We start from the raw sequence: 13148 nt of genomic DNA on the forward strand, positions 1-13148 counted from the left end.
AAGAAATGAAAAGGAAAAGAAAACCAAGGGAAAAAGAAGCTGGCTACTAGTGAAGTTACTCAACAAAACATGAGCAGATACTGAAAAGTTGTAAGAAAATTGCAGTAAGTTTTAAATTTGACTACCTCTAATCTAAGCAGGTTGTAGTATCAGAAACACAGCCTAACAAACAGTTCAAAAGAGAAAGCTTATCCAGTTACCACTGAAATGGAAGTAACTATTTGCAAAGGTGATTTAAACTATCATTCCATCAAAAACAGGATAATAGCTTCTGCTCACCACAAACCAGGTGTTAGAACAGTGCACATGGAATTCGTGGTTGCTAGACAGATAATTTGAGCCATATAAATTGCAAAAATTATCCCATTCCATTCTGAAAATTAACACAAAATATTTGAATCTGTGGCTAGCAGTAGAAAAGTCAACACGAGACCACGCTAACATCATTCAAATAGCAAAGCAGAAGTGGGGCTACTTATTGTTAAGAGTTTACTATAGAAAACAGAAACTGTAAACATGTGGCCCTGTGGCTAGAGCTCTGAAATAGGAAAACTGGGCCCTATTCCTGACACTGCCACTGCTATCATGGGTTAGCTTGGACCCTTCTTGGCACACTAATGGAGAAAGATATTTTCGTTCAAGAGGGATGCGGATAACAGAGAGGGCCCAGAGAAGGGCCACTCGTATGGTTAAGGCCCTCCAGACGAAGCCTTACGAGGAGAGACTAGAGAAACTGGATCTATTCAGCCTCCGCAAGAGAAGGTTGAGAGGCGCCCTTGTGGCTGCCTATAAGTTCATCCCGGGGGCACAGAAGGGAATTGGGGAGTATTTATTCACCAAGGCGCCCCCGGGGGTTACAAGAAATAATGGCCGCAAGCTAGCAGAGAGCAGATTTAGACTGGACATTAGGAAGAACTTCTTCACAGTTAGAGTGGCCAAGGTCTGGAACGGGCTCCCAAGGGAGGTGGTGCTCTCCCCTACCCTGGGGGTCTTCAAGAGGAGGTTAGATGAGTATCTAGCTGGGGTCATCTAGACCCAGCTCTCTTTCCTGCTTATGCAGGGGGTCGGACTCGATGATCTATTGAGGTCCCTTCCGACCCTAACATCTATGAATCTATGTTCCAAAGCAGGGAAGGTTTCTGGACATGGGACAAAACTGTTCAACCGAAGAAACGGACAAGACATCAAGATCAGGTGTATATATGGGTATAGAATATAATAAAGAGGAGCTGTAGCACACCACTCCTCAGACCACCGGGGGATGGGGCAAGGCACACCTGGAGCCCTCAGGCCTACGGAGGAACCTGGATGCGGAGGGACAGGCTGAGAGCAAGCACAGGAAGAGGCAGAGGAAGGAGGCAGGCCTGAGGCTACAGTGAAGACAGGCAGGGGGGAACATGCACCAAAGGAGCAGGAAGCAGCTGCAGCTACAGCCCTGGGACAGGAGCCGGAGCCACAGCAACTGCCTGTCCCCCCACTGCCTCGTACTCAAATACAAGACAAGGGGCTTCCCTCCCATGTTAAATTGGGGGGGATTTCATATTGGACATGAGTAAACATAGTACTTTTAAACTAATGCTGAAGTTACTATTTTTACTAGCATTTGGTGCAAAGCATGCCCAGAGTGAGAATGTTAACAAGATTATGTATGATTATTTATAATATAAATTAAATTAATAAAAATGTACACAATTATTTCACATACTATGAAAATGTAATTTTGTGATTTGGTAAAATGTAGATGGATGTGAACAGAATATTATACACACTCATCTAAGCTGCTAGCCTGCATATATGCACAATTATTCATATTTATAATTCAGGTGAAAACTGTAGTGTATGGAACTGATCAAATCTTCATTCTATTTTCATAACCCTTCAAAAGTATTTTGGATGCTTGTACTTAGAAATTCTTACTTTCCACACACACTTCAGTATTTGTACACTTTGCTTCAAGATTTTGCACATGAAAGTGACTGTGCCACAAAATCTGCATGTATGTTTTCAGAGACTGGCTGAACATTCAGCCATACATTTTCAAATAAAGGCCATTTGTTTCCTCATAGAGCAAACAGGCAAAAGCTTACAGGCAGAATTCTATTTCACTGTATGCACCCACATGGCACTTTTCCAGCTGTTTAACTGCCATTTTTGGCACTTACTTGAGAATATGTAAATGTGTAAGCATCCATACAGCTACTATACTTGCAGAGCTGGTTGGTTTCTGGCTGGGAAGGTACATGGATCTGTGCATACACACGGATCTGTACATATACACCTGAGCATAAGTCCTGAAATTCTAACACAGCATAAACAGGGAGGGGGAGAACTTGCAATAGCCTACTGCTCAGGGCAGCGGTGCTCAACCTCTGGTCCACAGAACTGATGCAGCCTGCGGATCCATGGCATCTGACCTGCAGGGCTACCCACAGGTCAGGAAATTTGGTGGTGGGGAGCAGAGGCAATTAATACTGCCATGCTCCCCTACTACCAAATTCCCAAGTACCACATGATGAATCAGAGCTGGGCCGTACCCACACATGAAACTACAAACCACACATCAGGCATTACTGAGCATCGTCTCCAGCCTTCCACTTGAAGCTGAGATACTGCACCTTTCATTTAACAGTCATTGGATAAAACAGGTACAGAATAGTGAGGAGGTTTATGTCTCACTGGGAGCAAAGTCCTAGCTCAAATTCAGAGCTCCCTCTCTTCCAGTGTAGAAGCCACCTCCCTGAAGGGTACTCTTGAGCTTGCTATCTTCTTCTCGGCCATACGCATCTCCCTCTCTTGGCTGCACAGAAGGCCAGCTTCTGAAAGAAGCCTGTAATGGGGACTACACAGTGATTAAAGCAGTGTTCTGAGAGTTTGGAAAGATGTAGGTTCAAGCTCCATCTGGTCAAGAGGAGCCTATAACCTTGGCTGCATGCTTCTAGGTAGGTGCTCTAATTACTAGGCTGCTAAGCTGAAGCATGGTAGGGTCCTTCTTCTCACCAGTCACAGGTTTGGCCCAACTACAATTTTGGGACTTGCACATACCCAGGTATATGTATGCATATCCATTTACCTGCCTGGCCAGAATACAGCCTACTCTTCACAGGCATTGGATGCTTGCACATCTACAGTGCACATGACATAAATTGCCAGCTGCACGTAAGTGCCAAAACAGCACTTACATGGCTAGGTAAACTGAATAAAGCACATACAATGAAACAGGATTCTGACCCAAGTCTCTGCTGTATACATTAATTACATACCATTATTCTGCAGCACGCTTGTTATCCACAGCAATTGACTCTAAAGAAGAAAGACTCTCTGACAATTCTCTGTTTCAGTGAATTGTATCTTTCATAGCATTGCCTCGGCCAACTATCAGCAGACATTTTCACATAAACAGGCATCTCTGTCAGTAGACACTTAACAAAAATTCCTATATTCAGAATCCTTTTCATCATGCAAACTACAAAGCCAGTCATGTTGTCACTTGAAACTCAGATAAGGTTAAGCTGTGCTGATCATTTGTCTGATTTGCTTTCCAAAAAGTGCTTAAACAAAATTTCACATCATTCTGAAACCACTTGTTGCCTGATGACTGTTTATGTCACCAGCTCTAAGGTGCTAGACGACAAGTGTCTTTGTGATTCAAAGGGCTAGAATCTCTTCAGGTATTTTCTTTCTTCATTTTTAGTCTGCTAGAATGTAATCAGTTAAAAATAAAAAAAAGTAAAAGCATTTTAATAAAAAGTGCACAAAAAGCTCAAGCCACTGAGAAATGTGAGTTTCTGCAACAGAAATCTCTTAGATTCCAATTTAGATTTTTTTTTTTTTTTTTTTTTTTTTTTTTTTTTTTTTTTTTTTTTTTATAACATGAGAAATTGGAAGTGAATGTTCTCTAGGGGGCTGTAAAGCAGTTTTATCTGCCAACTGAACATATCCAACAAATTAATTGAAGCCCGGCAACCCCACTGTTGTTACACTGACAGACTTACTTGTCCTTTCACTTATTTTACACAGGTGTAACTCTCTTGATTTCATTGGAATTACTCTTGATTTACATCATACTAACCTTGGTTTTCCACTAGCTTGCACCTTAGAACTCTCCACTCCTTCATGCTTTAGGTAAGACTTATACCCATCTTGGACCCAGAGCCATATCTTCTGATCCAACTAACCTGCACCTGGTACCAGAGTCAATGAAGTAAGAGTGGATGATCCTGGTACTGGACCTCCACAAACACTAGAGTGGCCGGATAGCTTCCTGCCCCAAAAACCTGTTTATGACACCCAGAAATCACTAGGACACAGCAATACTTTAAACAAGCCCCTGATCCAGAGGTCAAGAAGAAAAAAGATTTAAGAACTGTTAAAATGGCTCTTTGCAGCCTAAGGACTGTCCACAAAGCCAGATCAATCAACTGCATGGTAAAAGCACCATAAAAGCAACTGAATCAAGTTCTTGCCCACAAGGGGAACTGACCACTGCAAGGTAATAAATTTTGTACAGTGTAATAGAAAATTGAAATTAGTTAATTCTACAAACTTGGAAAGAACAGTATCCTGTAGCAGAAGATGTATATACTCTTGTGCATATATGTTTATGTTCCCATTTTTGTTATATTTCCATTTAACTATATTTGAAATAAAAACTGAGCTTTGTACAGATACTCCATGCCAATGCTCCCTCTAAGGAGCAGCGGTCCGTGAGCATGCCGCCTAGGTCCGTGAGTGCACCGCCTCGGTCCGGCGTGGGACACTTATCAAAGGGGGCTGAGGGCTGGGGGCCAGGGGCTAGAGGCTGGAGCCAAGAGGCTGGGGCCAGAGGCCGGAGCCGAGAGACTAGGTGCCGGGGGCTGGGGCTGGAGGCTGAAGCCAAGAGGCTGGGGACTGGAAGCTGGAGCCGAGACGCTGGGGCCAGGGGCCTGAGGCTAGAGCTGGGGGCTGGAGCCGGAGCCGAGAGGCTGGGGGCTTGGGCCGGAGCCTGGGGCTGAGGACCAGGGGCTGGAGCCAGGAACCAGCATGGGCTCTGCTGGCTCCGGGGAAGTGCTCCACTCTCCCGTATCACGGCCGGGGAGTGGAGCACTTCCCTGGAGTTGGCGGAGCCCACCACAGCCTCCATCCCTGCCTTGCCTCACCTCGGGGACGAATCACTGCCTGCCCCAGTGAGGCTCTGCTGGCTCCAGGACACTGCACAGCCACGCATACGCGCACCTTAGAGGGAACCTTGCTCCTTGCTTAATGTCGTGGTTACATTCTTGACAAATGCAACTTTAAGTGAAATGATGTTAAGAGAATCCAATTACATCACAGTAGTTACGTACTAGCAGGTGGCGGCCAAACGTTATAACCGAACACTGCGCGACTTTAAATGAATTTGTTCTCTAAGAGATCAACGACATAATAACAAAACAACATTAACTGGGACAACGTTAAGTGAGGAGTACCTGTACTAAATGACGGTACTGAACTTAGAAGTGGTTTGGGATCCCCAGCTCACCACAGAATTGAAGCAAGTTCCAGTCAAGGTTTTGCATAAGACAAAAGTGCACACCCACAAAATACAAAGTGGCGGGTGTACTATAACCTCTCTGAACTCTAGAACATAAGTCTTCATTTAAAGCTGTAGCAATCCTCCTGCTCCCAGAAAGTAAATTCCCAGCACCTTCCCATTTCTCTGCAAATTGCAGCATTTCCACCTTTATTAATCTTGACTGGGCATTAGGCCTGGCCCTTTTGTTTCACTATATTTTTCAAATATATGTAAGCACAGAGGGGGACTTGGGCATTAGTTTTCTAACCGGTATGAACATTTAAAAAACTTATCTGGTCTCCACTCTATCTGGACTGTGTTCTTCCTACTCCCCCACCAAACCTAATCATTGAAGTGGAGAGAAGTGCTCCCAAACTTCTAACATAAATCCCTAACATACATGCAGGGTTTAATGACTACTCTTCCTTCACTTCCTTGTACACAGAAAAAATACTTTTTTTATGTAGAATAATAGCTTTCAGCACTGATCTGGCAAGGGAAGAAGACATCACTAGGATACAAAACGTTTTTTTTTTAAGAGTAAGCCTCATGATTTTACATTTGTCTACTCATATGTCATTCCATAACATCCTAAATTGCTTTACAAACATATGTAAGTAGTAGACAGTAATCACTTACAGTCTCCCCCAGGATGAAATAACTGCTAAAAAGTCAAGATCAGAGGGTGAATGAGAAGATCATCACCGGAGGGAGCAGCAGAAGTAAAGAGTAGAACAGAAAGTCTGAATTTGATCTCCCTCAATGTATAGGAGTAATTACAACGGACTGTAATCTCTTCAGGGAGAGGACGATATCTTTAGACATTGACTTGCATGGTTTGGGCACTACAAGAATACAAATAACAATAACGTCAGTGAAGTTTATGTAATCTTCAGAGGCACCTGTACAGTTGTCCCTAATTTAAGTGAAATCAAAATGAGCCCAGACTATAACTGGCTCACTTGGAATCTGACCAGGAAACTAAGTTTTACATGTTGTTTTTAAAATATGTAGTCACCAACTCAGCATTTTTTCTTTTTCTAATGTCATCTGAAGCATTGATCCTTCAGCAGTGTGACTCTAGCATAGTACTGAAGCACTAGAACAGGCCAAATTCTTTCCTGGGGTGTACATAAGCAGCCCCTACTGAAGTCAATGAGAAAAGCATGCATTCAAAAACACAGTTTGACCCTAAATCACCGATCTCACTTCCTAAAGAATTTAAAGAGTTATTTGAGGATCAGTACAGAAGTGACCAAATTTTGTCTGGATTGCAAAGTCTAACAATATCACAATATGAAGTAAAAATCTAAGCAGTTGTCTATATTTGTCAGAGTTATATTACTAGTATATGATTATATATAATAAAAAGTTCATCCAACTTAATTCATCACACACATGAATGACTCCACGCAAATAGAACAGACACACTTCTCAGTAACTTTTGTGGGTGACCACTGACTGACAGTAACCCCATGTATCAGCTTTATATAAGCACGTATACACACACACACACACACACACACACACGTGTGTGTATCTACATAGATATATACACACACACACACACGTGTGTGTGTCTACACACACACACGTGTGTGTGTATATCGATATACACACACACGTGTGTGTGTGTGTAGATAGATACACACACGTGTGTGTGTATATATAGATAGATACACACACGTGTGTGTATATATAGATAGATACACACACGTGTGTGTATATATATAGATAGATACACACACGTGTGTGTATATATATAGATACACACACACACGTGTGTGTGTGTGTGTATCGATACACACACACACACGTGTGTGTGTGTGTGTGTGTATACACACACACACGTGTGTGTGTGTGTGTGTGTGTATATACATGCTTATATATATCTATACACACACACGCGCGCGTGCGTATATCTATACACACACACGCGCGCGTGCGTATATCTATACACACACACGCGCGCGTGCGTATATCTATACACACACACGCGCGCGTGCGTATATCTATACACACACACGCGCGCGTGCGTATATCTATACACACACACGCGCGCGTGCGTATATCTATACACACACACGCGCGCGTGCGTATATCTATACACACACACGCGCGCGTGCGTATATCTATACACACACACGCGCGCGTGCGTATATCTATACACACACACGCGCGCGTGCGTATATCTATACACACACACGCGCGCGTGCGTATATCTATACACACACACGCGCGCGTGCGTATATCTATACACACACACGCGCGCGTGCGTATATCTATACACACACACGCGCGCGTGCGTATATCTATACACACACACGCGCGCGTGCGTATATCTATACACACACACGCGCGCGTGCGTATATCTATACACACACACGCGCGCGTGCGTATATCTATACACACACACGCGCGCGTGCGTATATCTATACACACACACGCGCGCGTGCGTATATCTATACACACACACGCGCGCGTGCGTATATCTATACACACACACGCGCGCGCGCGTGTGTATATCTATACACACACACACACACACGCGCGTGTGTATATCTATACACACACACACACGCGCGTGTGTATATCTATACACACACACACACACACACACACACACACACACACACAATATGCTTTTTTAATTCAGTTGTTGGGAGAGCTCACCATCATCACTACACCTGCAGCAAAACCCAAAGGTAGCAATGGAAAAAACATATCTAAAATTCTCTCTTTCTATCAGTAAAAGCAAAAATATTTCAAATTGCTAAAAGCACACCAAATGAGAATTACCTACCCAGCTGCAAATGTTAAGTCACTGCTATATTGTATTGCTTGCTATACGCTAAGGCCATCTCCACAAATACAAAAGAGACTATCAAGCATCACCCAGGGCTGGACCTAAAGACCATTAAAGTATTTCCCAAATGAAGTCAACAGTCTCAAAACATACTCCCAAGCCTCAGTCCTGTTCTTTTAAAGAAAATAGAAATGTGGAACTCTCTCTACAACCCTCCCTTTACTCCCATAAAATATACCAAAGTTTTATAGAAAACTATTACTGCTATAATTTTCTATGTGTTACACTGTAGTTGGATTTTTAGGTTTTTTGTTTTCTTGAACATATCTTTTTTGTTCAATTAATACAGGTAATAAAAGGTGTAAAACCTTACCTGTCCACAAGGAGCATTTTGCAGAGAGAGAGTAAATTTGCCAGACGTCAGGCTTTTTGCCAGAATATATTGGCAGGAAGCTTGAAAAGTGTACTTGCGCCCATCAAATGTCATGAAGTGAATGTCTCCTGAGACAGAGCATTCAGCTGGGAAATAAAAGAGATTAAGTCTTTGAATATGCCACAGAAATGTTTGTTGTAAATACTCAACAGCTTTTATTATTGTCATAGAGATCAATACCTTTACTTTACTTATCAATGCATTCACACTCTGTAATCAAATATTAGCAATATAGAGTGCAGTAGCCCAGCTCAAAAGATTTCTATACAAATATGACCACTAAGCTTCCAAATTGGCTTGAGATCCACTAAAAACCACTTTTCTCAGGAGATTAGCAATCAGTGACCTACAGGCAATATTGTCAGCCTCAACTCTCAGGATTTAGACAGTAAAGGGTTATACAGTTTTGTTGTTGCTTACACATGTTGGTTTGTTTTTTTAAAGATCGCATACACACACACTAAGCCTAAGGTAAAATAAAATGATAAAAGTCGCTATGTCTCAAAAATTGGAAGTGCCAGAATGACATTTAAAGGGAAGGCTTGCTTTGGATATAAGCTTCCTAACCTAATGAGAAGACCTTAAGCTAGGTTCAACAGGGGATGGAAACAAAAGTTCACAGGTAAATAAAGTACACAGTGGCCTGGATGAAGGCTAAGAGGAGGCACTATAGAGAGTCTTAACAATGTTGTACGATGCAAATTACCAGGACCATCCCATAGTTATCTAAGATTTTTATATACTAATGCAAGTCATGAAGCATAAGCAGGAAGAAATGGCATAGCAAGTACAAATAAAAAATTATGATCTAATTGGAATCACTGAGACTTGGTAGGATAGTTCATGATTGGAATATTGTTATGGATGAGTTATACCTGAAGGGCTGCCATAAGAGAAAAAGGGAAACACCCCTTGTTACTGGGGATTATAGGTAGTTATGAGTCAACAGGTCACAAGGTAATTATGAGTCAACGGTGAGCTTTTGTTGCAAAACAAACCAATAGCATACTGGGATGTGTTAACAACTGTCACACGGAAATTATGGGAAGTGATTCTTAAGCTTGAATCAATACTGGTGAGACCTCACCTAGAGAACCGTGTCCGATTTTAGACACCATATTTAAAGAAAGACAGAACAGAAAAAATATTAGAGCTCTAGAAAGCATGGCATGAGAAAATTTTGGAAGAAATGGGATTATTTAGTACAGAGAAGGGAACAGTAAGAGAGAATGTTATAGCACTCTTTATATACATGAAAGACTTATAAAGAAGATGATGACAGATACTCCCTGCATCCACAGGGGGCAGGAAGAAACAGTCTTAAACTGAAACAAGTGACATTTTAGGTATATTAAAAGGAAACTCCTAGGTATCAGGGCAATTAGGCAATGGAAATATTACCATATTTATTCAAATACTAAGACAAAGTCTCCCCCACCCCCAGTCAGCATGGGGGGGTGGAAAAAAAAAAATCACTCATCTTACGTTCGCATACAAGGAAACCTCATTAAATACATTGTCTATCATTAAACTGCTGATAAAAGCAGCATGTGCTCAATAATGGAAACCAAGTATGAAGCCAATTAAATGCCACCAACACTGAGTGCGACTAAAATACATGGCCCATATTGGACACATACTGATAGGAACATTTATGTATGTGTGAGTTTGTGTGTGTGCACGTGTGCATGTGTCTCTTAAAAAAGAAAACATGCAGCTGCTTCACCAGGAGGAAACAGACACCAGGCCTGGAGGTACTGCAATACCAGACCAGCACTCAGAGAGGCCAGAGTAAGCTCCAACACCCTCCCCTACTGCCAATAAATGTTGAAGGGAACTTACCACTTTTTTTTCTTTCTAAATTTTGTGTCTCAGGCCAAATTAGTCAAATCAGTTTCAAATTCCATCCACTGAGCAAAGCTCAGTTGTTCAGGTCTGTGTGGTGTTACCACCAGCAAGTATCTTCCTTCCCAGACTCTTCAGCCTAGGACTTCAGATACTCCTAAATCCATGGCAAGCATCCTACATGCAAGCTTCAAGCCCAGAGGGGATGCAGAGAAAAAAATTAGTTTATCTGTAGGTACAGGTGATAGTGCCATGTATAACAAATATCATAGTGCTCTGTAAGGCCATATGGAACAAAATGAGAAATGCAACTGTTTTTAAGGTTACTTTAATATCTATCCTTCTGTGTTTGTGCGAGTGTGTTTGTATGTAAAAGTGTATATATGTGAACACTGTATAAACATATTTTAATAAGATTTCTCATTAAGGGCAGCATTTGCTTGTAATTAATCATTAACAGGTTTAAAAACTAAGGTTTAGAATATAACACCAGTTCCTTTAGACATACCTGGACAGGTAAGATTTGTACAAATCCACTTTCCTCCAATGCAAGTACTGAAATTAAAAAAAAAAAAAAAAAAAAAAAAAAAATCAAAAGTTGATTTTTTTTTTAAATATATTATTTTAGAAAAAAAATGTAGAATGTTGTTCCTTACCTCCACTCACTTGTTTTCTGCTTCATGGAGAAATCACCAGAGACATTTGAAAGTCTCTCAAAAACAACAGAGAGAAATGTAATGTTGCAGCAGCAGGCATGCAGTGACCATATCCAGAAATTGTGGGCAGTGGTGGGAAGTGGTTAAAAGTGGAGACATGACAGGATGAAATCCCATCTGTAACTGTGCATAAAACTTCCACAAAATCTAGAACTAGTCTTGCTTTTTTGTCTTTGGTTGTTTACTAGTGAAACTAATAATGACTGAGCCCCAAAATGTCAAATAAATTGAGTTTTGATTTAACCACTTTAAAATATGGACATTTATTCATTCAAATTTCACTTGAGCTTCTAGGAGGCTCATATTAGGCTGGGAATCTCATAAAATAGCTCACAGCACAATGGCACTTGCTCTTCATTGTATACTGAGAAGTTATGAACATAAAGAGATACAAACATATAAAATAATGGCAAACAGTTATTCTTCCTTCCTCATTCCCCAGCACTTGGCATTTTGTACTGGATTTAGTTTGAATCTAAGGGAAAAGCTGAGGTCAACTCTTGATCACCTCTCCTTACTAAAAGCAATACAGCACAATTCTACTAAAAATATCAAAACAAGACTGAGTTTTAAAGAAGAAGTCTCATTTTCTGTGCTTCTTGGTTCATACTCGCTAAAAAGGTAGTTAAGGAGCTCACACTAACTCTAAATATTAATATTGTTAGGCTCCTCTGAACAACTGAAACAGCAATGAGAATTAACTAGCACTTGTTGGCTATGTAATATTATTTAAATAGTCACTGTAGATTGGGAAACATAGCAGAAATGTAATGACATAGCCAGATGCCCAGGACAGCTGCCACACACAGGGCCCTATCTTCCAGTTGCCACCACTCCACATGACGAAGGTTGTGATCGCATGGATATGGGAGCAGCTGCTTCTTTCTATCTGCCCTCTGGGCCTTGACCCCACATTTGATGCCCAGAGTAGCTGCTTTAGTTACTCTGTCCTCATTATGCCACTGTGTTATAGCTCAGAAACTGTTGATAACAGGGTACTTGCTGTATCTATTACAGGGGCGGGCAATTATTTCGGGAGGAGGGCCACTTACCCAGTTTTGGCAGGCTGTCGAGGGCCACATGGGTAGCCCTGCCCCTTGACAGGTGCCCCACGCCTTGACAGGTGCCCTGTCCTCTGGTCACCATCTTGAGACCAATGTCGCAATGTCTTGGGACCAATAGCCCAGGGCCAGCACCGGTGGGGCCCAAAGTGGGGCACAGGCTGGCAGGGGTCCATGGAGCTGGGCTGAGCTGCACCAGCAGGGAGAGGGGGGAGCTGGCCTAGCTCCATAAAGTCCCTGCCAGCTGGGACCCCACGCTCCTGCCACCCTGCTCTGGGCCCCATCGGCACTGACCCCGGGGCACTGGTGCAGGCCCCATGCTCCCACTGGCTCCCGGCCCACTCACACCCAGTTCCCCCCAGCCCCACAGTACAGGCAGGGGGGCAGAGCACAGCCCTGACCCCCTGCTTGCTGGCAGGGAAGAAGCTGGTGCTGAATGCAGGGAAAAGCAGCCCCTCACCCACCCCATGGCCAGCACTCCCTGCTGCAGGTGTCTGCAGCACACATGGGGCTGTCTGGAGCAGCTACAGGCAGTTCCAGGTGGGCTACAAGCAGCTGCAGCATGAGGCACCGGCCACACGGTGAGCAAGGGGCCCTTCTTCCCCACGCTCAGCACCAGCTTGTAACTGGGCTCCGCTGCCAGCCTGGCAGTGGGGCCAGGTTACAAGGTGGTGCTGAGTGGGGAGGTAGGGGGGAAGCAGCCCCTCGTCCGCCCCATGCCTGGTGCCCCACACGCCAGCCACTCGCATGTCACCTG

At 43.0% G+C, this 13148-nt stretch overlaps 1 protein-coding gene across 1 annotated transcript in view; it reads right to left on the bottom strand.

Moving 5' to 3' along the window:
- OTOG (otogelin) overlaps window positions 1–13148 on the bottom strand; it is a 170557-nt gene that overhangs the window by 137755 nt on the left and 19654 nt on the right. The window contains exons 12-13 of the mRNA XM_006024882.1: window positions 11123–11169; window positions 8710–8855 (exon numbers count right to left, since the gene is read on the bottom strand). Coding sequence (XP_006024944.1) covers window positions 8710–8855; window positions 11123–11169 — 193 coding nt within the window. The remainder of the gene's footprint in view (window positions 1–8709; window positions 8856–11122; window positions 11170–13148) is intronic.

Source organism: Alligator sinensis, unplaced genomic scaffold (assembly GCF_000455745.1).
Source record: "Alligator sinensis unplaced genomic scaffold, ASM45574v1 scaffold447_1, whole genome shotgun sequence".
NCBI lineage: Eukaryota > Metazoa > Chordata > Crocodylia > Alligatoridae > Alligator > Alligator sinensis.